The 23,861-nt window shown below is 43.7% G+C and overlaps 1 protein-coding gene across 1 annotated transcript; it reads left to right on the top strand.

Moving 5' to 3' along the window:
* Positions 1–7,831: 7,831 nt before the first annotated feature.
* On the top strand, positions 7,832–16,910 carry PRPH2 (peripherin 2; the record flags this gene model as incomplete). The annotated part of the gene is made up of 3 exons (XM_082302694.1): positions 7,832–8,412; positions 11,118–11,364; positions 16,674–16,910. 3 exons carry the CDS (start codon positions 7,832–7,834, stop codon positions 16,908–16,910), a joined length of 1,065 nt encoding a protein of 354 aa, XP_082158820.1.
* Between the last annotated feature and the right edge of the window lie 6,951 nt (positions 16,911–23,861).

Here is a 23,861-nt window from a genome sequence, read left to right as displayed (position 1 = left end):
TTTTTTTCTTTTCTCCATCTTTTAGGTCTGTTAATAAACTTCTTTATATTCTTTCAAGTTTGGTGCCTGCTTTGCATTTCTCCTAATTCTTATCTCACAGCAGATAAACAGTAATGAGTATTTTGGACCAAACCACTACACCCATCCATCTTAGTACAGAACCTGATTGTGTAGTTAATTGTTCTCCACAGATCCCAGTAGAGACAGATCAATCCTGTTAGCATCCTCTAGCCTTGAGATTGCAGAATGTTCAGCCTGTAAGAACTACAGTAATGCCTTTGTCCTACTTGCCCAAAGCTCTAAGCATTTACACCTCCTTACTGTGGCGATGGATCCCGGCAGATCCAGGCAGGGAGAGAGACCCCAGGCAGGTACCAGGGGTGCACTGAGGCTTCCCAGTGCACTTCATGTGGAAGTGCCATGTCCTGTTCCAGCTCTTGGCCCATGGCATGCAGTAGTGCCTGAATAAACAGAACAGGAATCAAAACATGGAAGTTTAAAACTTCAGTTTCTCTCTGAAATTGCGTCCTTGGGGATGTTTTTCGCAAGTCAGTTATTGACATCCCAGCTCTTACCGTTTTCTTTCCTCCAGACACGTAACTTTGGTCAAACCACAGTTAGCAGGTAATACTCCTCAGGAACATGGTGCCACACAGCTACTTTCCCTTAAAGATTTAGCATTACCCTTGTAATACAAAACAGGTAACTGGCTCTTGGAGTCAGGCATGGCATGAAACAAGGAAATCCCATTTCAGAATAGCAGGTCCAGAAAAGTTTGGTCAGGCAAATACCTACATGTGATTTATAGTTCTAAATGTATACCTTTATATATACACAGTTGCACATGTTTCCATACACCTTTTTAAATTACACTTTTCTGATGTAGAATCACTGTAGGAGAAACTCAAAACTATTTTGGAGCAGAAATATGTTAGTGCAGTACGTGAACTCCAGCCCTAGTAAAGGTTTGCTGGCATGTTCATGGGCTATTCAGTATAGAAATTGCAACATTTTTGGATCTCTAAGGAAGAGAAGCCAAACCCCTAAGTATTTCTAGTCAGCTAGCAACACTAATTTTTTTAATTATTATTATTACTTAATATGGGAAAGAAAGTCACTGTTAGTATAAGCACTGGCAGGCTGCCATCTACATGTCCCAGAACATTCCATTCTGACACCATGCTGCAGACAGTGCAATACAATAACCCCCAGCATTCTGCAAGGCCTGCTAGGTAGGAAAGAGGTAAAATGCCATGTGAGTGAGAGGATGCTGCTTGATACCCCCAAATTACAGTTCTTTGAGAATCCATTTTCCAGTCAAATCCAGTGGAAAGTGGCAACTCAGATACATTGTGAATTATGTTCTCAATAAATTTTAAGTATTTAAAAGCATGGTAGGAGTAAGTATATATGTTTTACAGAATGGTTGGATAGACACAGATACAGAAAAATCCGTATTTTAAATTCCACAGCTATTGCTTAAAACTCAACATTTCTTAGTATCTATTTTGGAAGGAAAAATAGTTTTTTATGTTGGCGCAAGTTTTGGAAATAAGGTGTCGGGGATATTTTGGGAGGTTTATGCTATAGAGTCTAGATTATTTTGCTCAATCTAATTACAAAGTAAACATTGAACATAAAAAGACTAAAAGTCTAGTCCACAGTATTTGTAGCTTAATCATGTCTGTAGGCTTTTCTTCAACTGACAAGGCATCAGAAAAATCACTTCCTGACTTAAGCTATTTGTTGAAGGGGCCAAAAACATACCTTAAGTATGGAAGCAATGGAACAGTTTTACTGAGAATGTCTGGCCTCAACAAGCAAGGAATTTTGTGCTATCTTATCTCTAGATGACTTGATGATGGAGCATCTCCTACATCACATGGAAACAAAACTCCTTCTAAGAGAGTAAGGAGTGTGTCATGATGTGCTCTGAGCAGCCAGCTGCAGGTGTCCAGGCTCCTGGACTTCCCTTCTGAAGCCTGCAATTTAGAAATACTCAGAGGGAAGGTTGGACAGAATTCAGATGTGCCAGGCTGCCTCCATCCTCTTGGGTCAAGGAGACTTGCAATGCCAGCTTGGTCAGAGGCATTTTGTCTTCCCGCTGATCACAGCTTGGAGAAAGGAGAGCCACGCATGCTCAGTTTCTTCCCTCAGAGAAATAAGAAAACACCTGCCAGCTTCTTCTAGGCAGAAGCAGTCAGAACTGCTGTGGGAACAAGCTAGTTGCAAGCCAGCTTGCCTAGGAGCAAGATGGACTAAAAACATGAAGTAAGAGGGAAAACTGTTCAAAGAAGGCCAGTGGATGAGGATGTTCAGGGACAGTAATTCCCCAGCCATTTAAGAGCACCTCCAGCACCAGTTTGTCAGTGTGACCCACACAGTGGCTGGGTTCACTTACCCTGCATAATGTACAACTGAAGTGAGCAAAGTCTCTTCAAGAACTCTAGCTCTGGTTTTCATCTCGTTGCCACCAGAATAACCCAGAACTTCTTTAAAAATCACGTAGTATAAATAAATTGATGATGCTAGACATCACAAGGGGCTGAAAAACAAATGACTGCCAGAGACACGGGGTAACAGAAACATCAGCACCATAAACCTGGTGCAAATTTGCCCTGAATAGAGGCTAACAGGCAGAAAGTTTATAAAAATAGTGGAGGGCATTGAGCTGCAGTACCATTTTCCACATCGAGTCAGGAAAGCAAAGTCCTGTTTCAAGCATTTTTGAAAGACAGCCTGATTGGAAAACCCTCCTGCAGTCGGCAGCCTCACCAAAATCTTTAAAGCCAGCGAAACTTCCTTAGTTCACCACAGGGCTGTTAGTCAGTGTTTTAAAGTTCCTAGGTGTCTGTGGAGGACATAAAACAATCCTATGCAAAGGTACACAGCATCGAACCCATGGGAGAAATTTGAGGCCATTTTCCAGGCCACACAGAGCTTTGAGCATTGCCATTTGTTGAGGAACTGCGGGGTAGCACAGACCAAAACTTGCCTCCAGAGAAGGAGCCAGAAGCTTTGCTGCTGCTTCCCATGGGGCCATCACCTCACCAAGAGGCCTGTCCCGAGAGGGATCAACACCCTTCGGCTCCAGGCATTTCCCTTTGTTTGCCCCGGCTTCTCTGAATAACAAGAGCAGAAATGGAGTTACTTGCTTTCTCTCTTTATCCAGCCCTCCTTCACTTCAATAGATTCTGATGTGAGCTGTAGTAGAATTGCTGTGAGAAAAAACGGATAAGAAATACATGCATAAGACAATTTCCTACACACTTCTATGAATTGTATTTTTGAAGGCTTGGATTTCTTTTTTCAAAGTTTCTTATTTAAGCAATAGCTGCATGTAGACAAGGTTCAAATCTCAGTGGCTTTACCTGGAATTGCTTCAGGTTTTACTAAACAGCCAATTTCATCACATACAAGGAAAGACGGGAATAGCAAGAAAAAGGATCTGTGCAACTTGGGGAAATTTCAGCATTTCCATTCACATCATGCTCTGATTTATCTGACTGACTGGAGGATCCACCTGTTGTGCTGAGATGTTTTCCAGCAGTAATGACTATCATGAGCTTTTTGTGAGTTTCTTTTAATTCCCAACATATTTATTTCCTGTTTCTGCAAGTATAAACTTTGATTTCTAACTCTTACTTTTTCAGCAGTGAATGCTACACCCCAGGCATCACAATAATACAAACAAGTACGCATAATGACCATCTCGGGGCTCCAAAAAAGCTGTGTTTTCTGAACATGTTACACACCACATGAATGATGGCTGAAATCCTGGGAACTACCCAGAGCAAAACCACACCAAAACCCCCCCAGTGTGCCCCAGCAAAGTTCAGGAGCTACAGAGTCCAGCAGGTCAAATCACTCTTCCCAGGATTTACAACAATTGCAGCAGTGAATTTAGTACTTGCCTCTGTTCCCAGCCTCAGAACCTGCAGTCACCTCACATGCCACAAAAACAGTAGCCTACCTAGTTACCTGTGTAAGGAGGGGAAAAAAAGTCATAAATCAGACCTTTCTCCACCTGATAATCATACAGTGAGGTACAGCATTTTTATCACATTGTTCCTCAGGAGTGGCCCTGTTCACACCACAGAGTTACAATTGAAAGCAAAACCATAAGTGAGGGTACATGAGCAAACCTCTCTACACAATAGCTTCCCATCAAAGGTAAAACCAGACATCATTATTCTTGCAGTGAAATATAACCACTCCTAGGGAAAGGAAAGAAGAAAAAAAGCCTCAGAAAGGCACACATTTCATATCACAGAGCAGTGTGAAAGAAAGATTGGGCCAGGAAATTATTCTTTTTACCAACTGAGGGTATTTCCATAGTTTAGGGGTATATGTATTTTATATCTTCTGCCCCCAAAGATAGGTTAAGATTGGTCCAGGCCTGAGAACCAGACTGTTTAACAAATACCAGATTAAATTGTTTAGATTCCTCTCTCTTAACTGATAAATGTGTAGCTTATATGTAGGTTAACAGGCATAGCTTTTTGGAAAGGTATCGATATTGTATTGTTATACATGCACATTATAAATTTAAACTAGATTTTGAATTTGAACAGATTCATGGTGAGATCAATAATAATTTGAATATTTTATTCTATCATTTTTTTCCTCCAATATTGGCATATGAATTATACATTTGAATTTAATAGACAACCTCTGAGGAGACCATTAACTCAAACATTCTTGCAGCAATTAGCTTTTATCTGCTATAGATCAATTTCAGCATTTTCTACTTGAAATAGAAAGCGGTAGTAAGTGCCAAACTAAAGACAAATCACAGCCAAGAAAAAGCTTTTTAAGAAAAGCAGATGCCAGGCAAAAAGGGGCTTCTTTTTTAAACTGTCCACAACCCAAAACGCTTCTCGATGATCCCCCATCACCTTCCTCTCCCTTAGGTTGCTCTGCCAGAGACAGCCCCTAGCTGACAGGCTTGTGCCGATGCTTGCCCAGGGTTTGTCAGCTCCGTGTCTGGGATAATGGGAAAGCATTAATTCCCACTTTAAAAAGTGTTAACTTCATTTTTTGAAGGAAGTGTCAGAGTACTGCTCACCAGTCCCCTTTAAAACTCTCAAGCATGGCGAGTTAAGTTGATGGGTGGGGTAGTATTTGCCACTCTAAGTCCCCAGCTGGTACTGAACTACTGAAACTACTTAAATCAACAGCACTTTTCCTAATCTGGGTTGTTTTGGTAGTGCTGATTGCCCTCTGTGATGACTTTAAGGGTACCACCCGAAGTCTCAAAGGTCTAATTAGTACGTGAGTGTCCCTTTCTGAACATCAGGTGAATTACTGATCATTCCCCAGTTAACACTAGCAATTTAGCATTGATTTACGAGGACCCCTCCCGTTTCCTCTGTTTATAGGCAGAAAGTAAATTCGGAGGGATCTGTGAGCCTTGAAGGATGTCCTGCATGTTCCACTAAAGTACTTTTATTCCTGAATTAGAGGACGCACAGTAGTGTATACACCTACATGATTTTATCATCAGATTTATCATGGGTATCTAAATGTTAAATTATTAAGATGACAGGTGTTCAGACTCATCTGCTGAATATTAAATTACCCATATCCAGAGCAGCACTAGGCTTACATCTGTGGGCAGGTTTACTACTTTTTGTTCTGCAGGAAATATTTCATTGTATATCCTCATGACCCACAGACCTCATAGAGAATTCTTTTCCACTTTAATTACAGTTTCACTGTCATCACTGACAAGAAAGGAAATGGTTTCAAGTTCCTTTATCTAGAATTAACTCCAGGCTGTCCGATAAAGACACTTTCCAAACTCAAGTCTCTTAGCTGAGCCCTGAAAGAGTCAGTGAAACGCAACATGCGCTGCACCGGCTGGGGGGTATTTTGCCAGGAGAGATGCTATTTCAGCACCATGACTTATTGCATAAAAACATGAATAGGCTCTCTCAGAAACGGCACTTCTCATTCACTTCACGGCAAGAGGAGAGAATAGCCCGTGATGGATTATCACCTTCCCTGTCTCCTCTTACACACTCACCGGCAGGGGCAGCAGCAACGCAAACAACCAGGCTTGCTTCAGAAAAATCCCGGTTACCAGCTGCCCTCCAGCTCACTGCAATAGCACCAGGATGGGCTGGGAAAGGTTCACCACACAAACCTTCTATTAGGACAGGAAGAAATAGTGAATTGCCAGCCTTTGTCCTTCCTGAAGGAACCTTCAGCATTCCAGGATTTCAAATGGCAACTGAGCAGCATCCACGGTACCACAGAGCTGCAGAACACCAAAATGCTATTTTTCAGTTCTTGGGCTTTTTCGTTATTGTCATTATTATTTTTCACACTTGCCTTGCTCCTAGCAGATCCCTTCCCCTCTCTGTCCCTGAGGGCTGGCGGCCATGCTCCTGGCAGCCACTAGAGGATGCCCCCAGGGACTCGAGTGGTGGCAGCAGCAGGTCTGGTTGACAGGCAAGAGAGAATCCTCCCAGTCCCTCTTCTAGGCTGCTCCTTTCTCCCCTGCAGCATTAGGACCCATGCCCTCACACACCTGCAGGAGAATTTTCCATTGCTGGAGGTTGCTTGAGGTTAATTTTGCATTCTGGTGGCAGGGGTGAGCCAGTGCAGGAATTTCCCAGTAGCTCCAAACCTCTGTGGGGCAAGTGGGAGATGGTATTTCAAAGCAAGCAGAACTCCTCAAGCAGTGGAGAGAGTGAAAGCCCAGCACCTCTGCCTGCCTGAAACAGCTGTGTGGTGCAAGCAGGAGGCCACGGCCACAGGAGGGGCTTGTACCCTGCTTTCTGCCCACTAGAGCATGAAAGCAGAGCTGGCTGCAGGTCCTTCAGCAGAGCCTGACGACCGCTGGGATGCTCCCTTGCACTCAGATACAACATCCCCAGGGTCTTTCTCCAGCTGCCGAGTTGAATTCCTCCCTGGTGGGTCTCCTTGGGCAGCCCTGCTCCCTTCCCTGGCCTGGTGATTATCCAGTAAGCTGCTCATGCCAGCTCACTTTTTATAAAAGCATCTCCAGATTTCAGCCCAGGGTTTATTTATTGAGTTTCTCTGCACTTTTCCTTTCTCCTCCTCTCCTGCCAAGACCCAGAGATGGTACAAGCCTTGGAAGTAAATAGAAAATGCCAAGCTTAGTTTTTTTAGGTCACTGTAAACTACACACTTATCTGCTTTCTGAATGCATAAGCCACAGGACGTCATCTCAAGTCAACACAGAAGGATAAGGACTAGAACGTGGGTTTGGCTGTAGATATGAATATATCAGGATCACGGTGGGGAAGTGTATGTTTGTATACAAGCAGCCTTTTTTAATCCAGAGCCCTCTTCCTTTTTCCTTAAAGGTTCCATATTCATCTGGCAACAAAGATCTTTTTATATCTCTGGGGTTTCATATTCTGCCCAGCAGCCTATCATAGGAGAGCACAAATCTACTAAATAGTAAAATGAGGGATTACCTCCTCTCATCTGTTGACAGACATTTCTTCAAATTGGATCAAATGATTAAAGGTATTAGAATGACGTCTTGCAGATCCAGATCAAATCATTTGAAACCTTGAGAGTGTTTCTCCTTTGCTTGTAAGAAACCACCAGAAATAGTTGTGGGTCCTAATTGCCCATTATTCTCACTAATGTGAAATTGTTAATTGGGACCTTTGAATATTTTACTTGCTTGAATCCTTACAGGAGACTTCAAGATGGAAGGACTGTGCAGTAGCTCGGTTCCCGATGTGCCGTTCGGGATCTCTTCTGACGCCTGAATGGTTCTTCCTCGAGTTGCTTACGCTGAGAAGAGGGGTCCAGGCTGTGAAATCTTCCAACATCTCCCACTACAAAGATGGCACTGCTGAAAGTCAAATTCAATCAGAAGAAACGGGTAAAACTAGCACAGGGACTATGGCTCATGAACTGGTTTTCGGTCTTTGCTGGAATCCTTGTTTTTAGCATGGGATTGTTCCTCAAAATTGAGCTCCGGAAGCGAAGCGAAGTGATGGACAATTCTGAAAGCCACTTTGTGCCCAATTCTTTGATATTGATGGGTATATTATCCTGCGCCTTCAATGGTTTTGCTGGAAAAATTTGTTACGATTCTCTGGATCCCGCTAAATTTGCCAAGTGGAAGCCTTTGCTGAAACCTTACCTGGCACTATGCTGCGTCTTTAACATACTCATTTTCTTCGTTGCTCTGATGTGCTTTCTCATGCGGGGCTCCCTGGACAGCACCCTGGCCCAGGGGCTCAAGAACGGCATGAAGTTCTACCGGGACACGGACACCCCCGGAAGGTGCTTCATGAAGAAGACCATCGACATGCTCCAGATTGAGTTCAAGTGCTGTGGCAACAACGGCTACAAAGATTGGTTCGAAATCCAGTGGATCAGCAACAGATATCTGGACTTCAGCTCCAAAGAAGTGAAAGAGTAAGTGACTTACTGGGGTTTGTGTCACGTAATATCGATGTTTGATCAGTGTAATGCTCAAGTGCCAACAGGCACTGACTGGAGGGGGGTTTGTATAAAATGGGATCTTGTGTAATAAAGCATCCCAAATCATCAGCTAGATTGCTTCCTCCCCTGGCAAATTTCTCTAAATTCATCCATAATGTAAAATATAAAGCACCAAATACAATTCTCACTCTTACTCAATGTGATGGAAACAGACAATTTTTTTTACCGTCTTTTACTGCTCTATAAACCCATTACCTTGAGCCACACTCCCAAAATCAACAGGAAAGTATCAGAACTTTACTGATCCTTAAGATGTCAATGTGGTTTATTAATTTCCTAAAAAAAGAATTCCCTGGAGAAATACTGTTGATACCACTTTTCAAACTCCACTTAGATATTGGCAGCTAATCAGCCGCATGGCAATAAATAGAGGCAGTAACACTTTGCCAATAACTCATGTGTTTTAGATCCTTAAGATTTAGAATTTTATTTTTATATTCACTCAATGGATTGCTTCAGTGCTGTGGTAATACTGAGCATCTATTGGTGTTCCTAGCTTTACACAGTGGCCCTTGTAGCCATATGTATTTTAAGTTCTCTCGTGTGCCTAATTTTTTAAAACCTCACATGAAACCAGCACTAGTTTATTGTTTCTGTACAAACCAGACCAGGTTGTTGACCAGAAACACCTTAATGGCTTTGATGTCAGTGCCCAAAGAGGCAGTAATCTCAAAATCAGGTTAGGTGCAGTAAGCTCAAGCAGAAAATAAACATGAGAACAAAATGAGCCTTTGAAATTAAAAAAATAGCATTGGGCATAAATACCCACAACCTTTTAAAAAATTAAGCACCAGGGAAAGAGATGGTTATTCCAAGTTCTTTGGGAACATCATTCATTAACGTTTATCCTCTGTGGTTGCATAATGGGTCCTATAAACTGGAAGCAATCTGCCTTTTAAATACACTGCCTGTATTTAAAAATGTCTGAAGTAATTTTGAAAAAAAGCTTTGTGGATCTCTTGGGATCTCTTGGGATCCCTGCCTGACTGTGTAAGTGGTATTTCACTTGTGTGTGTCTCTCTGCATGTTCTTTTGACTTGTTGGGTGGTCTGGTTGTTTTTGCAATTCTGAATGAGGACTTTTTAGTGAAAACTCTTCCAGATTTAACCCATTGCGCTGCAGGGCTATAGCAAATACATTCACTATTTAATAAGGGGGTGTTTCCATTGCAAAGCTATGCCCATGGATATAAATAACTACTTGAAAAAAACCTTGCCAGCATTATATGGAGATTTGAGAGCTGTAACTTAATCCAGCAGCAGTGGAAGGGCAATGCACAGAGGGAAAACAAGGTTATACTGTCCTTAATAACTGATGCCTTGTTTGGAACGGAGACTCAAGGTAATTTCTTTGTACTACTGAGGCAGGAAATAGGGCATTAAAAATCTGCAAATGGGGGTTTGTGAATTCAAGGTTTGTACTATGTGGTGGTGCACGATCTCTGCTCCCATTCCTGCCAGGATAGCCTGGCCCCTTTGAAGCCAATAGTAAAGTTCTCCTTAATTCCAGGGAAGGTGGGAGTCTGTCCCCCACAATGGAATTTTTATATTATTTGTAGAGCAAAGGCCTGATCCAATCTCTCTGAAACCGATGGAGCATTTACACGTGAATGGGAATTAGACCCAATCCAGAGCACACTTTACATTTAAAGAGAAAACCTCAACTGCATTTGCTGTTTAGATATATTTAGGTCATGACTGCAAAGTGGAATTTTCCTTCACCAGGTTGTTGGAATCACCTCTCTCTCTATGACACAATTTTAAAATATCCACATAGAAAGCTACAAGTGACACTCAGATTTTTTTTTTTTTTTTTTTTGCCTCTCTAGACCACTGGGGCTCTCCATTCTGTCATTTTCTAAGCAAAATGGCCTGGTTTAGAACTGCAGTCCTTTCATTATAATTTTTTGCAAAGTCAGTGGAACTATTTGCCTTCTAAGTTATCTTTCATCTAAACATCTCCTAAGACACCAGGCTAAATGACTGTTTACAGAGAACAACCACAGTGTCAGATGAGCAATAGTTGGGGAGCTCCTGCAAGGACTTTGGAAATTTTTGCAACATCCTGTTGCTGAAGCACATGTCATGTTTTCAATGCTGGCTACCTTCCCAAGCCAAGAATAAATGCACAACCCCTCCCTGGAGCTATTGTCATCAAAAAGAAGCTATTAGGTTTGCTTCCAGATCAATGATCTGTCTGGATATGGTGGGTCCTAAGGCTGTTCTGGGTTCTTTTCCAAGCTCAGGTCAGCTCCAGCACCTCCCTTCCACCCTAACTATGCTGTGATCACTCTTTTCTGCCTGCCCCTCCTGAATTCTCTCTGCCATTTAATTTTGTTAGAAATTGATTTCTTTGAAGAAGTGACCCGAGAGCGTGCATTTCCACCAGGAAGAGTTAATTACAGACTCAGTGTAGCCTTGACATAGAAAAGGATTTCGGAGAGGAAGGAAGCTCTGGACAAACACCCTTATGTGAACAAGGGGACACGGAGGAAAGGCACGGTGGAAAATCCTCCTTGCCTTTGCTTTCCTTCCTCATGCAAATTTGCTCCTGGGTATCCCTGTGTGTGTCTCTGTGTCTGTGTGAGTATTCACGCTTCCCTCTGCCCTTGCCCGCAGTCGGATCAAAAGCAACGTGGACGGGAGGTACCTGGTGGACGGCGTCCCCTTCAGCTGCTGCAACCCCAGCTCCCCCAGGCCCTGCATCCAGTACCAGGTCACCAACAACTCTGCCCACTACAGCTACGACTACCAGACCGAGGAGCTCAACCTGTGGCGCCGCGGCTGCCGGGAAGCGCTCCTCAGCTACTACAGCAGCATGATGAGCTCCATGGGCGCCGTCACCCTGCTCGTCTGGCTCTTTGAGGTAACCCTCTCCCCTCAGACACACTCCAGGGAAGCGCCAGCTCTGCAGGAGCGGGGCATCTTTCAGCATGGACTTCTGAGTGAAAATCAAATCTATTTAAAATAAATTTCCCCGTTGTTTGGCTGAGAAAATATCTAATAGCTAACGACTGAGTAAGGGCTAAAAGGTCCCAGGCTGGAGACAGAGCTGGGGTGAGTGTGGGATCACAGACTCCTCTTGCAGAGCAAGGGGCCAGAGCTTCGAGTATCCCACAGCAAGAGGGGAAAAAGGGAGTGATTTTCTGTCAGAGGCAAGGTGCTGAGTAGGGAAGAGAGTGCAAGAGCTCTGCTTCCAGATGCATTAATTTTACATGTGTTACCACTTGCAGGGAATGAGAAATACAAAAAAGCAGCACATCAGAAAGGTATGACAGCAATTAGTGGGACAGAAAGTGCAGTTAAAGGGTTTACACACTGAAGAAAAGATGACTTTAGGCTGCACACACATTGGTGGAACAATTTCAAGGCAGCATGTGGACTTTCATCAGCTCCACCAAGGTTTTTGGTCAGAAAAAGTGGTTTAGGTGGAGCAGGTGGATTAAATTGATTTTATTCTGCTTCCCAAAACCACGATGTGAATGCAAACAGGCGCCAACAATGCCCAGTGCAGGTGTTTGTGGGCACCATAACCCAAAGTGCAGTTCGAGTACCATTGGTCCAACGTGAGGAAAACACGTCCTCCTGCCTCTGGGAGGTGGCCAGTGTTCTGGCCAGGGTGCTTAATCAACACTAATGCTAGGGGAGCGTGGGCTGGCAGTGGCACGAGGGCTGGCACGTGAAGTGCTGGAGATCAGGCAGGACCTGCTGGTAAAAGGGAGGGTGCAGCTCCCTGGGGTGCAGCAGATCCTTTCCAACCCTTGGAATGGCTGCTGCAAATGGCGCTGCCTATTTTAAGTTATTCTGATGCCTTTTAAAAGATTTAGATGCATGCAAATTAAAAAAAGATGAGTTACATTTTGATACAAGCACTGGCCTACAGCCTTCCAGGAATGAAGATGCTTTTTAGAAAATAAACACCTACCTAAATCTGTGAACTGAAAAAACTATCATTAAGTTGTTGTTTTAAAAATAACTGCTCCGAACTGCAGAGAAATGTGCAACTTCTTTGCACTGTTATTCTGGTAAGAAAAGAAAGAGAAGGTCTTTATTTTAGCCCAGATTCAAGTGCAAAGTTCTTGAAGAGAGGGGAATTTCAACTGTATTTGAAAGTCATGAAGAAATTCAAAAACTCAGGGGAAAAATGCACAAAAATACCAATGCCAGCTGCAAAAAAATCATGACTAGGAACCTGTAACTTACCTCTGCTAACTTACAGGAGATTAATGACAGTGATATATTAACATTAATAGCAGTGATAAAAATGCAGTATTTTATGTCTAACTCTTTAAAGTACACCTGGGTATGTTTTTCAGCCTGTGGCATAATAAGAAATAAGATCTTATTTTCTTTGTCTTTTTCAAAATAGAATCTGAGACTTTCTTTCAGGCAATCAGAGGACTTTTAGGGCAAAACTTTAAAGAAACAATACAATCCTGGGTTACAATAACTCGCCCTCCTGAATATTTATGACTTGCCTGATATTCTGCTATAAAGGGCCCAGATTTGGGTCTGAAATTCCCTTTGCTTTTAAGGCAAACTTTGAAGAGAGGAAGCAAAGCAGGAAACAGACATTAATTTAGTCTCCCTTGAAATATAACCACTTCCTTTAAATTCCAGTCAAGAAACAATTTTATGCTGAGTAGGAGGGCAGCAGAGGTCCCAACTCCTGGCCAAGGTAAGTGTGGGTCTGAGCAGGGTGAGCCCAGGGGGCAGTGGCTATGCTGGCTCTGCGCTTCTCATTTCCCCTTTGACTGACTCCCTGGGAAGGCACAGCAAAGTGCAAAAGCAAAATCCTGGGTTGCTTTACACCTGCAGCCACCGTGGACTCAAACCAAGTACTTCTCCACCACAGCCCTGCTGGGGGCTGCGAAGGACTCTTCCAGCTGGGTTGGTGGAACTCGGATGTGGGAAGGGGGAGAGAAGACGGAGGGAAATACTAATCACAGCTGTTATTCTGAGCCATAGAAAAAGGTAACGTGACAAACAAGTGTAGGGATGTCAGGGAAGGTCATTTCTGTTCCACCTTCCTATATTAGGCACGAGGAAGAATGAACCTATTTTGAAATATCAAAACTTCTATTTGAAAAAGATGCTAATATCTAGAAGCTGCTTTTCCTAACAAAAGCTGTAGGCTTCCCATGAGTGACAACCGGTCATGAGGATGACAAAAAAAGATCACACCCTGCTCTGGCTAAGCCGCCTCAGGCTAAACCCTGGCAAACAGATGGGCTTCACTGCAGAAGGTCAAGAAGAGCAAGCCTGGATGTCTTCTTGACCTGCCTCAGCCAGCAAAGAGGAAAAGAGGGGTTCAAGGGTGCCCTGAATAGAGCATTTCAAAAGGAATAGAGGGCTGAGGCTGGTTCCTGAGATGCTTCAGGTCCTCCACTTGTGCAAACATGTGGGTCTCAATGGGTCACAGCTGCTGCAACAACCAAGACCCTGGGATTCACCCCACATGTGCCACAGACTGGGCCCAGACTGAGCTCCAGGAGAGCACGGAGACATTCACAGGAGGCACATTGCATGTCCTGTGCTGGAGAGTAAACTCTCTGATGCATTGAACAGTAGGAGTGACCTCCTGGTAATCTCCAAAACCAGCCCACAGGCAGCAGGGACCCTCCAGATGGACACAGTTTGCTCTGTTGGCCCAGATGGAGAGGCTGAGCATGCTGTGGTGCAGGGAATACACCAGCCCAGCCTGTGCAGCCCTAGCCCTGGAGGAACACTGTGGCCATGTTCTTCCTGGCACTTTAAAGTTGCTGTAAAATGACAAGAGTTTCCATGACAGGGAAATCATCACACAGCAAGACTGGTCTCGCTCCAGGGCTCTGACAGCCCAGCCTTCTGTGCTGGATTGTGGTTAAGCTCAAATCTGCAGCTCACAGACTGGTTAAGGTTGGAGGTTTAGCTGTGGCCTCACCAGGGCTGAGCAGAGGGGAAGAAGGACAACGTTCCTCAGGCTGGTGGCAATTTTTTGTCTAATGCAGCCCAGGATACCATTTTCCTGCTTTGCCACAAGGACTCATTGTTGACTCAGGGACAGCCTGGTGTCATCCAGAGCCCAAGGCCCTTTGCTTCCAAGCTGCTGTCAGCCAGGCACCCCCAGCACATACTGGTGCGTGGGGTTAGGCCTTCCCTGGTGCAAGACTTCAGCTAAACTGGTGTTCCAAGACTCTCTGTGATCACACAGGAGATAAACTAATTTAGCAGATACTTGTCTCAAACTTCCTGGACTCTGTTCTCATCTGGCAGAGAAGGCAGGTTCAAGTCAGTGGAGGTGACAAGAGCCCAGACATTTTGCATTGCTTTTAAGCAATCTCAGCTTCAGGGACTCAAAATCTTGCTTAGAAAGGTTTTTGAGAAAACAAAGTCTTAAACTGAGAGAAAAGTCACAAAATCTCATCCAAGGACAGGTCAGATGCTCAGTGCTGCACAGGCACCTTCCTTTTTAAAAGCATGATAATATTTAGTGACTTAGAGCCATCCAGGAAGCCAGTCCACCTACTTTGGCTATCAAAGAGTGGTACTTGGCAAGTCAATCACAAAACAAAGCTCCTGCTGACATGCAGCAAGGCAGCACAAGGAGAGAGCAACGTGGAGGTCATTTCCTGCACCCAGTCCTGTTAATCTGCACTTGCAACAGCCACTGATTTAAAAGATATTGGTCCCATGAGTGAGAGCAGCAAAACTGGGACTCAGAGTGGAAGGAAGTTGTCAAAAGCATTAAATCCCAAGACTAACGTGATGGGATTTGTCACTTCTTGTGACTTTTATAGAATAGTGCTTTAACTGATTTAAGTCATCATGGTATTGGCTAGATGAGACTATTTCCAGACTCAGACCCACTGGAAACTTCCTTAGTGATCAAAGTGTGGCTCGTCATACATTCTGGTGTTAAGCAGCTTGAACGTTTGCCTTTGGATATGGAACTGTTTAATGAAGCTTGTTTTTTGACCAATGTTTTTCCCTTTCTGATCTTGAGTGAAGGCAGAGAAATACGAACATCTGCAAAGTTTGAGTAGCCAAGTGCAGGTTTAGTCTTCCAAAGCTCGGAGACACTGATCATACACAAGTGGGATGATGCCAGTAGACAGGCTGATGGATGGTCCATGGAAGCACATGCTTGGGCAGTCCCTCGAGCCCAAAAGCCAGAGCTAAATTTTGCCATTGGCCATGGCATGTGGCTGAAGCCCAACCTCAAATCTGCTAGCCTCTTTAGCCATCAGGGTTTAGGAGGACCAAAGGTAATCAGTTCCTTGGGAAATTGGGTAGGGGAAGAGAGGCATCATACTTCCCTTAGGGAACAAATCCTGTGAGGTCCTGATAGCAGTAAGTGTTCTCCATCTGAGCCTTACCCAGCACGTGAAGGACCCAACCAGTCTTACTGCTGCCCCATCCCACCCACCTGCCCTACCACATCACCAGGCTGGCTCTTCTGGGAGTTGCTCTTCTTTCCTTCTCTACTTCACTCATCAATTGCTTTTCTCCATAAGCACCACAAGCATGAGGTCAGATTGTTCTGAACGGTGTTAGAAGGCAGGAGACTGGCTAAATACACACTTTACACAATGCACTCTGCAGGCAGGTGCAGGGTGTTGCCAGTGTCAGCAGTGTTACACAGCACAGTAGAAAAAGTCTCAATCAGGGCTGCTGGGACTAGGTAATATTTAATCAGAAATACAAATTTGTTCTAGATGGAACCAGGGAGAGATCACCTGCTGCCTCGGCTTCCTTATTTGCACATATCTATATCAAAACAAAATCAGAATCTGAAGTGGACAAACTGGTGGCTCAAATCCTAATGCTGCTCTGTTCTGCAGAGACACTGATTCATTCATATCTCCTTGATCAGCTTAATATACTCACCAAACATATTAAGGTCAACGCAAAGTCAAAACATTTAGTTAAAACTAAGTGGGTGGTGGCCAAGGACGTTGTTGCACATCCAGCCTGCTTTGTGAACATCCCGTGCACAGCAGCCAGGGATGCATTAAAACCTCTCGGAGGCACCAACACTGACGGGGCACGTGGAGAGGCCCCTTGGGCACACGGAGCCTCAGAGCTGCTGCTCACACCAGCAGCCCAGGCTGCCCAGAGCAGGGGACAACGGGGGTGGGACGGGAGCGTCCAGGTCTGGCTGACGCTCTCTGCCTTTCCCGTTGCCTGGCACAGATGTCGGTGATGGTTGGCTTGCGCCTGCTGCACACCTCCCTGGAAAGCATTGCCAATCCCGAAGACCCCGAATGTGAAAGCGAAGGGTGGATCCTGGAGAACAGCCTGAAGGACACTTTCAAATCTGCGCTGGAGAATTTGAAAAAGCTGGGTAAGTTCAACCAGGTGGAAGCAGGAGGCGAAGGGGCCGAAGGAGAGGAAGGTGGGAAGACGCCAGCCATCACAACGGTCAGTTGAGCTGCTCACTGAGGTGGACTTTTTCTCAGAGAAAAATAACACAAACTGAGAATCGTGAATATATCTACATTTTAAAAGCTACGTATCAACCACCGTATACACATTTCTACGCATGTTCACTTCTGTACATGGGAGCATACAACATAGTGCACCTTGGGATAAAACACTTATCCACAATGTGAGTACACCATACCCATATCCTTTTGGGGATATGACCACAACTACGACTTGTAATATTCACGTGTTCCCTTATCAGAGACAGTTAGTTTAAGAAAAAACAAAATTTAAAAAAAAAAAAAGATTGCTAGCATCACATGGTGATCCATCCCATCTTACTTTGAAATTAAAGTGGAATTTGAAAAATTAGTATTTTTTGCTCAAGTTGTTTCATCAGCATACTTTCTGTACTTCAGCTTTTAAGGACAAACAGATTGGGTTTCTGGAGAAAAACATGATAGAATTCAAAGACACAAGGATTTCCAGAATTGTATATAACTTAGTATACAGGTATTTTGACAAACCTCTCATATGTGATTTTTGTTAATGTGCTAAGCAATGGTATTTTCTGCTGTATTCTTAAGATGTACATAGAACAAAATGCAAACTTATGCTGAGAATTTATGTACTAAGCAAAAATTGTAATTTAATGAGGGAGCCAAGCATCCTGAAAACAACATTCAGGTGAGATTCATGGGGTTTGTTTCTCAGGGTTTTTTTGCAGGCTGTATATCTTGAATGAATGTGTTGTAGACTTACGCTTCACCTTGTATTTAAATTCTTTGCAGAAGTCTTGTAGTGGGTGGAATCCAGGCTATGAGCACATGCCAGTTATGGTTACTCTGGACATTTTACAGAGTATGTCATCTCATAACTTGCTCCAGAATATTCAAGCCCAACTATTTTTAAGGCAAGAAAAAGACAAACCCAAAGCCAGACAGGCCACTTAGAATTCACACTTTACATGCTTTCCAGGGGCCTAGAAAATGGGTATCATTAATCCACAAGTACATCAAGCCTCACCCTTTCAGGCGAGGGAAAACTAAGTTTAAATCAATCCCCAATGTGCAAATTTTACTTTTCTTTATCAGTGAAAGGGTACTCCTCATTATATCTTTTAAATGAAAGAGAAGGCAGATTTTGCATATGCTGCATCTCTCCAAACATACTGTCATAGCTGGAGGATCCTGTTCTCATATACCAAGTTGGAACAAAATATGGAAAGAGTTTGCTGTGGTGTGCAGCCTCTAATAAGGGAACAGAGCATCATCTTCAGTTTATTTTCAGCTGCCAGATAATTTCAGCTAAAGGGAAAGAAACCCAAGAGAACAAGCCCCAGCCTCCTGCACCAACGATTGCAGACACCTCAGCCACGCACCACATTATATTTACCCTGGCTGTGCAAACCCTCTACTTCTCAGGGATGTACCTGGGAGAGGCTTCTCAGAGGGTCCCTTCTCCCTGGCTGGTGGCCGGCCCTCAAAGGGAGCAGCGTTTGCCGCTGCGTAACCATTGCACAGCCCACTGGTTTTCATTCTTAATCACCTGTGCACTTGCCCCAGCAGCACTCAGCTCCTCCGGCTTCTGTCCAAATTCCTTCTAGGATGGACAGATCAGTTCAAGGCAGGACAGGCAGGGATGTGTCTGTACATCAAGCCGTGGTTTCCATCTCAATGCCCAGGCTGTTTCAGGCCACCTGCACGCAAGGTTTGGTTTTGACAGGTGTCTGTGGTGACCTTTCACTTTCTCAAAGCTGGTCAAAGCTTTTAACTTTAGTTATCATCATGAATTTAGTTACAATAATGAATTTAAAAGTCACTCTCCTCTTCTGTGCATAAGACTGACTAGGACAAGGGCACTGACAAAAGGCCAACTTGCTACTCACCACAGCCTATCGTCTCTTGCTCTGCTGAGGGACAGAACTGTACGAGCCAGAGCAGCTCCTCCCTGCTCAGTAGGACGTCACTGGGACCGGCTGCTCCTCTCAGCTGGTCCGTTAGGGAAGAACAGGATTGTGGATGGCACACAATGTGCCCACATGTACCAGAGAAGAACTTCTCAGAGGAGTCACATGTGGATAGGAGCTGCGTTACAAGGATTAATTACAGTCTTTCCTTGTGAGGCTTCAGCGAGCTGTGATCTATACCAGTTATTTGACTAGATTGACTTTTCAAAGAGATCTAGATGTATTGCTGCTCTAGAAATCTGGCTTAGGCCACTAATTTAGTCAGGACTCTCCAATTATTCGTGGTCTCTCTTTTTTACCAGATTAGTGCTAAACCAATGTAACAAATTCTCAAACCATTCTTTCAATGCCACACTGGAGAAGCCAGTTCCCAGAGCAATGGTATCAGGCAGGTAAAGAGACCATCTGAGACAGGTTTATGAAGAGCAGTGCTGGAACCAGGGAACAAGGAGTATATGGGCTAATGCTGTCTAAAATAAAGCCTCCTGGCTGATGAAGATCTTTGTGACATCTTATGATTACCACAGGATTGTAATACGACTGCTTTGTAAAATATTACATGTAATATATCACTCATCCAATCTTACACATACTTACTTGTGATACTGCAAATGCTGTTCTAGATAAAGATATTTCTGCTGACTGCAAATGTAAATTTAGGTATTAAAATGTTATTGCAAGTAAAGATCTCTTTAAAGAAAATGTTTAAATATATACAATTTAATACAGATTTCTTTAATTTGCATTACTGCTGACTTTTTCATTCTGAATTCATTTTTTGGATCTGTTTTATGTGTCCCTATACGTGGGAAGGTTTTCCCCACCTCTATATAATGCTCTGAGAGAAAGCAAACCTTCGTCGTTTCATGTGCCCAGCTAAGCTCAGGATGTGCAAGCAGACCCCTAAATCACCTGCCTCTTACTAGAAACAGAATTTGCTGTACTATTTTAACAGCATCCTCTTGTAGTACATAGGAATTAAAATATATTCACAGCCACAAACGTGATGTTCTGGTCACGCTGAACCAGTGAAACCACTGCCATCCTCAGGATCTTTGACAATCAGCTGGGTTTATAACCTCTTTTTCTCCCCGTTTAACTTGCAATCGACATTCAAAAGAACACATTGTTCTTATTTTAAATTTAAGTCTAGGGCTCACAAAGTCAAATCTCCCTGCAGCAATCCGACGACTTCCAGAGCCATGCCCTGATTTTCAAACTAATAAACTTCAGAAGGATGTGAGCTTAATTCATGCAAACCAGGCCACTTCCTTTTAGGTACCTCCATATGGATTAGTGGCTTAAATCCAAGTACCCAGATATGAGAGCCAGCCCAAGGCCTTGAAATGTCAACTCTTAAGAAATATCACATTTAAAAGAAATGACAAAAAGTGCACTATTTTACCGATGACATTTATTTGAAGGGGCACAGAACATTGACTAAAGTGCTTTAAAGGAGGAAATATAAACAGCTTCCTTAAAGCTATTAGTTCCTAAGTAGCCTTAATACAATTGATAAGATTAGCCTCCATGCATTACATGAGCTTGGGCATTTTGTAATACCACACAAATACAAGTGTGCAGCTTAGCAAAGAGCATGGGAATGCTATATCAGGCTCACAGGCACCACAGACTCCCTACCTGATAGGCTGGGAAGATTTTCAAGGCTGATATAAAGAAAAAGGGATCCCAGCAAAACACTTACTGATTCACACCCAACTGGCTTGTTTTGTAAAAGAAGCCAACGCTGCTTTTAGTGTAATCGATGGAAAACGGGGACGGATCACAAATGCTTATTAAAAAAAAAAAAAAGAAAGAGCATTATTAGAGATTAGTTAATTAAGAGATAAGGCCAGAAAAATAGAATGGAACCATGTGATTAACAGCCCCCCTGTGGGGAAGACACAGGCTTAGGCAAATTTATTTCTGGCAACAGCAATGCAGCTATCTCAAATCTGAAGTAATGCCTACATGGAACTTTTTTTGAATTATATCAGACCTATAGTGTTCAGCAACTGACTGAAACACTGAAGTAGCAAAATGTCGCTCTCAAAGCACCTGCATTTGCTGTTCCCATGTCATTTCATAGGTACATCTGAATTCGGATCCAAAGCACAGTTGTGAGGTGGGAAAGCTGGAGGAAACCTTGGCCGGGAGCTCAGCTTTGTAGACTCTCCATCAGAGTCTCTGCAGCACCCTGCCCTGGGGAACACCCCCTTTTTGAAGCCCCCCCTCACATTTGTGCCAGGGGGAGGCGGAGCAGGACTCCCACTTCCCATCCCACCAGCTCCCCACAAAGCACATGCAAACAACTACTCTTGCCTGATTGTTTCCATCAAGAGGATAGTCCATAAACCACAAGGAAGTACATATCCACAGTTTGTTCTCAAAGCACTCCAGAGCAAAGGGTGGTTCAGGAATCGGAGGAGCTAGTCAAACAGTGGAACAAGGATCAAAGGGCAGGTCTGCAGCCTGCCACCAGACTGATGCACACCTCCTGCACCAGGCAACCAAGCACCACATTCCTGAGCAAAACAGGGTCAAGCATTGCAAAGCAGAAGTGAGGAAACTTGGAAAGGCACAACTGCAGCTGGAGGGTGATGAAAGGAGGAGAACAAAGCCCTAATCCTCAGGCACAGAATTCCCCAGACTGACTCCCTTGGTAATAGGGTGAAAATGTTTAATTCTTGAAAAAAAACCCCACAGAAGTCACTTTGAAATCTGTGCTGATACAGAATTAAACAGCAGCGCCAAAGAAGTGCTGTCTTTCCCTGCTGGAGACACACAGAGCCCATGCTCCAGCCAGGCAGCAATGCCAGGATACCCAAGCTGGAAAGAGACCCTGGCTGTGTTCATCAGTTCCAGGACACACACAGTTCCCAAACACAAAGTTTTCCTCTTACAGATCACCCCCTGCCTTCCCAGCTGCCCAAATAAGCTGTCCAGAGGGTGGCACAGCTCTGCCTCAGACAAACACTTTTCCAAATGCATGTGAGTTTTCCCATTTACACACGTGTTTTCTCCAGCACAAATAACAGGTTAAGGTTAAAAATTACAAAAACACGGGGGACATACCAACAAGGTGAATTTACAACTTGGTATGAATGAATCTTTCATTAATTACATAAATTAATCAACAGCATAAGTAAAAGTGATTCTGTAACGTTGCTGTTGGCATATTTTAAGTAAATTAGGACAGCATTTCTTGTTTTCAGCCCAGAACATTAAATGTAATTAGGACTTAAAATTCAAATTTATTCTCTACTTCTCTAACTTCTTTTATCATTTTAGAGTATTTTAGATTATTTTTGAGATTAGGTGATATTAAAAATGGATTAAATGCATTTCAGGAAGCATTTTATTCAGGAAAAAACTTGCAGTGGTATGTCTAGATTTCAAATAATTACTACTACACTATATCCCTGACTCCAGTAGGACAAAACAACCTTTTGTCCCCTCCCTCTTTGCACGGTGGCACTCAACCAGGAGCGCAGCTTACACAGGTAGACATTCCCAGTGCCACATACACTCCTCAAATACTTCACAGCTAGGTCTCTGTCACTGGTGAAGGCTTACAAGTGGACTCCGAACCTCTGAGAGCAGGATTCGACCCCATCCTCCTTTCCCCACAACCACTGCTACGGCAGCCCTGGAAACCACGAGGACCTGAGCAGCCATGCCTAGAGCAGGGCATCCCACCCTGAGCTCCCACTGTGCTCCAGGGCGATGAAGCAACCACACTGGGTCTTGGGTTTGCTGTCCTAAATGGATGTGACACCTTTCAATGTCTGGATAACTGTTCTTCCACATCTGCCCAACGATTTGAAACGCTGCCCACACAGAAATGTTTGTCTCACACATGTTGGCATTAGAAGTAGTTACCCCCAGCCTCCCAGCTGAACACTGGGCTTCTGCATGCTCCAAGTGACAAACATATTGCTAGTGTAGAGCATTTACCACTCCATTAGGAAAAAAAACCTCAAAATTCCTTGTTTTCAGCTCCATCCTGTTCAAGCTGACAGAGTGGAGCTTAAAGCCTGCATTACAAAGCAGTACACAGAAAAAGAAAATAAAACACAAAGTTCTTTGTGTCAGAGTTCATGCCATGTTCCAAGATTTCAGCTATTAGAGCACTTTATGAATTACCAAAACCTGACCTGGAAGGATACACAGATGAGACACCTGATTAGCTCAACAGCATTAAGTAGATGCCTAGCAATTACTGCAGATTTTTTTTCTTCTTCTAGTGTATTTTGTGCTAAATTGCACATTCATTCCAAGACTCTGACACAATCACTGCAAGAAAACACAGGCTTCTTGGAGCTGTCTTTACAGGGAGCAAACACTACCTTTCCAAAGCAGGCATGTCTAGTTACAGGACACCAGTGAATTACATCAGTGAACACACTGCTGATCCCCTCACCCTCGTTATTTTTATATAATCTTCTCTCCTATTCATTAACACACTTTACCATCCTCCACACTTAAGGGTACTGCAAGTACAGAAATATGTTTCACACGTTTTTCCTCAAATACATGGTTGATTTCAAATCAACACCTTGCTTTTATAAGTCACTGAAATATTTCGCAGTGGTCTGCACAGACATCATCCTTAACCTGAGCTCAGCTGTCCCACCCTGCCCGGGGCTCTCTACCCAGTCTGGCTTTCCTTCCAGGATCCCACGCAAAGGACAAGCTGGAAAACTTACCACCTCCGAGCTCACGCTGTCTGAAAAGAGACTGTGAAAATATATATTCACAAACTGATGAAAAAGTAACATTTAATCATTGCTGTCATGGAGACGAAGATCAGTACTTGCCATTTCGTAGCTCCTACACCTGGCGCACTGCGAAACTCCTCATACTCTCCCTCTTCTTTTTTCCTCCAAGAGAGGAGTGTTTGACAAATCTCTCCATCAAAGATGTAAGATTTGGGCATCTAATGTTTGCATGCCAGGAGAGGGGGAAAGGTGGCAGAAGAGCAGGAA

The sequence above is a fragment of the Coloeus monedula genome (assembly GCF_965178545.1).
Source record: "Coloeus monedula genome assembly, chromosome: 2".
Lineage (NCBI taxonomy): Eukaryota > Metazoa > Chordata > Aves > Passeriformes > Corvidae > Coloeus > Coloeus monedula.
This window is presented reverse-complemented; position numbering and strand designations above follow the sequence as displayed.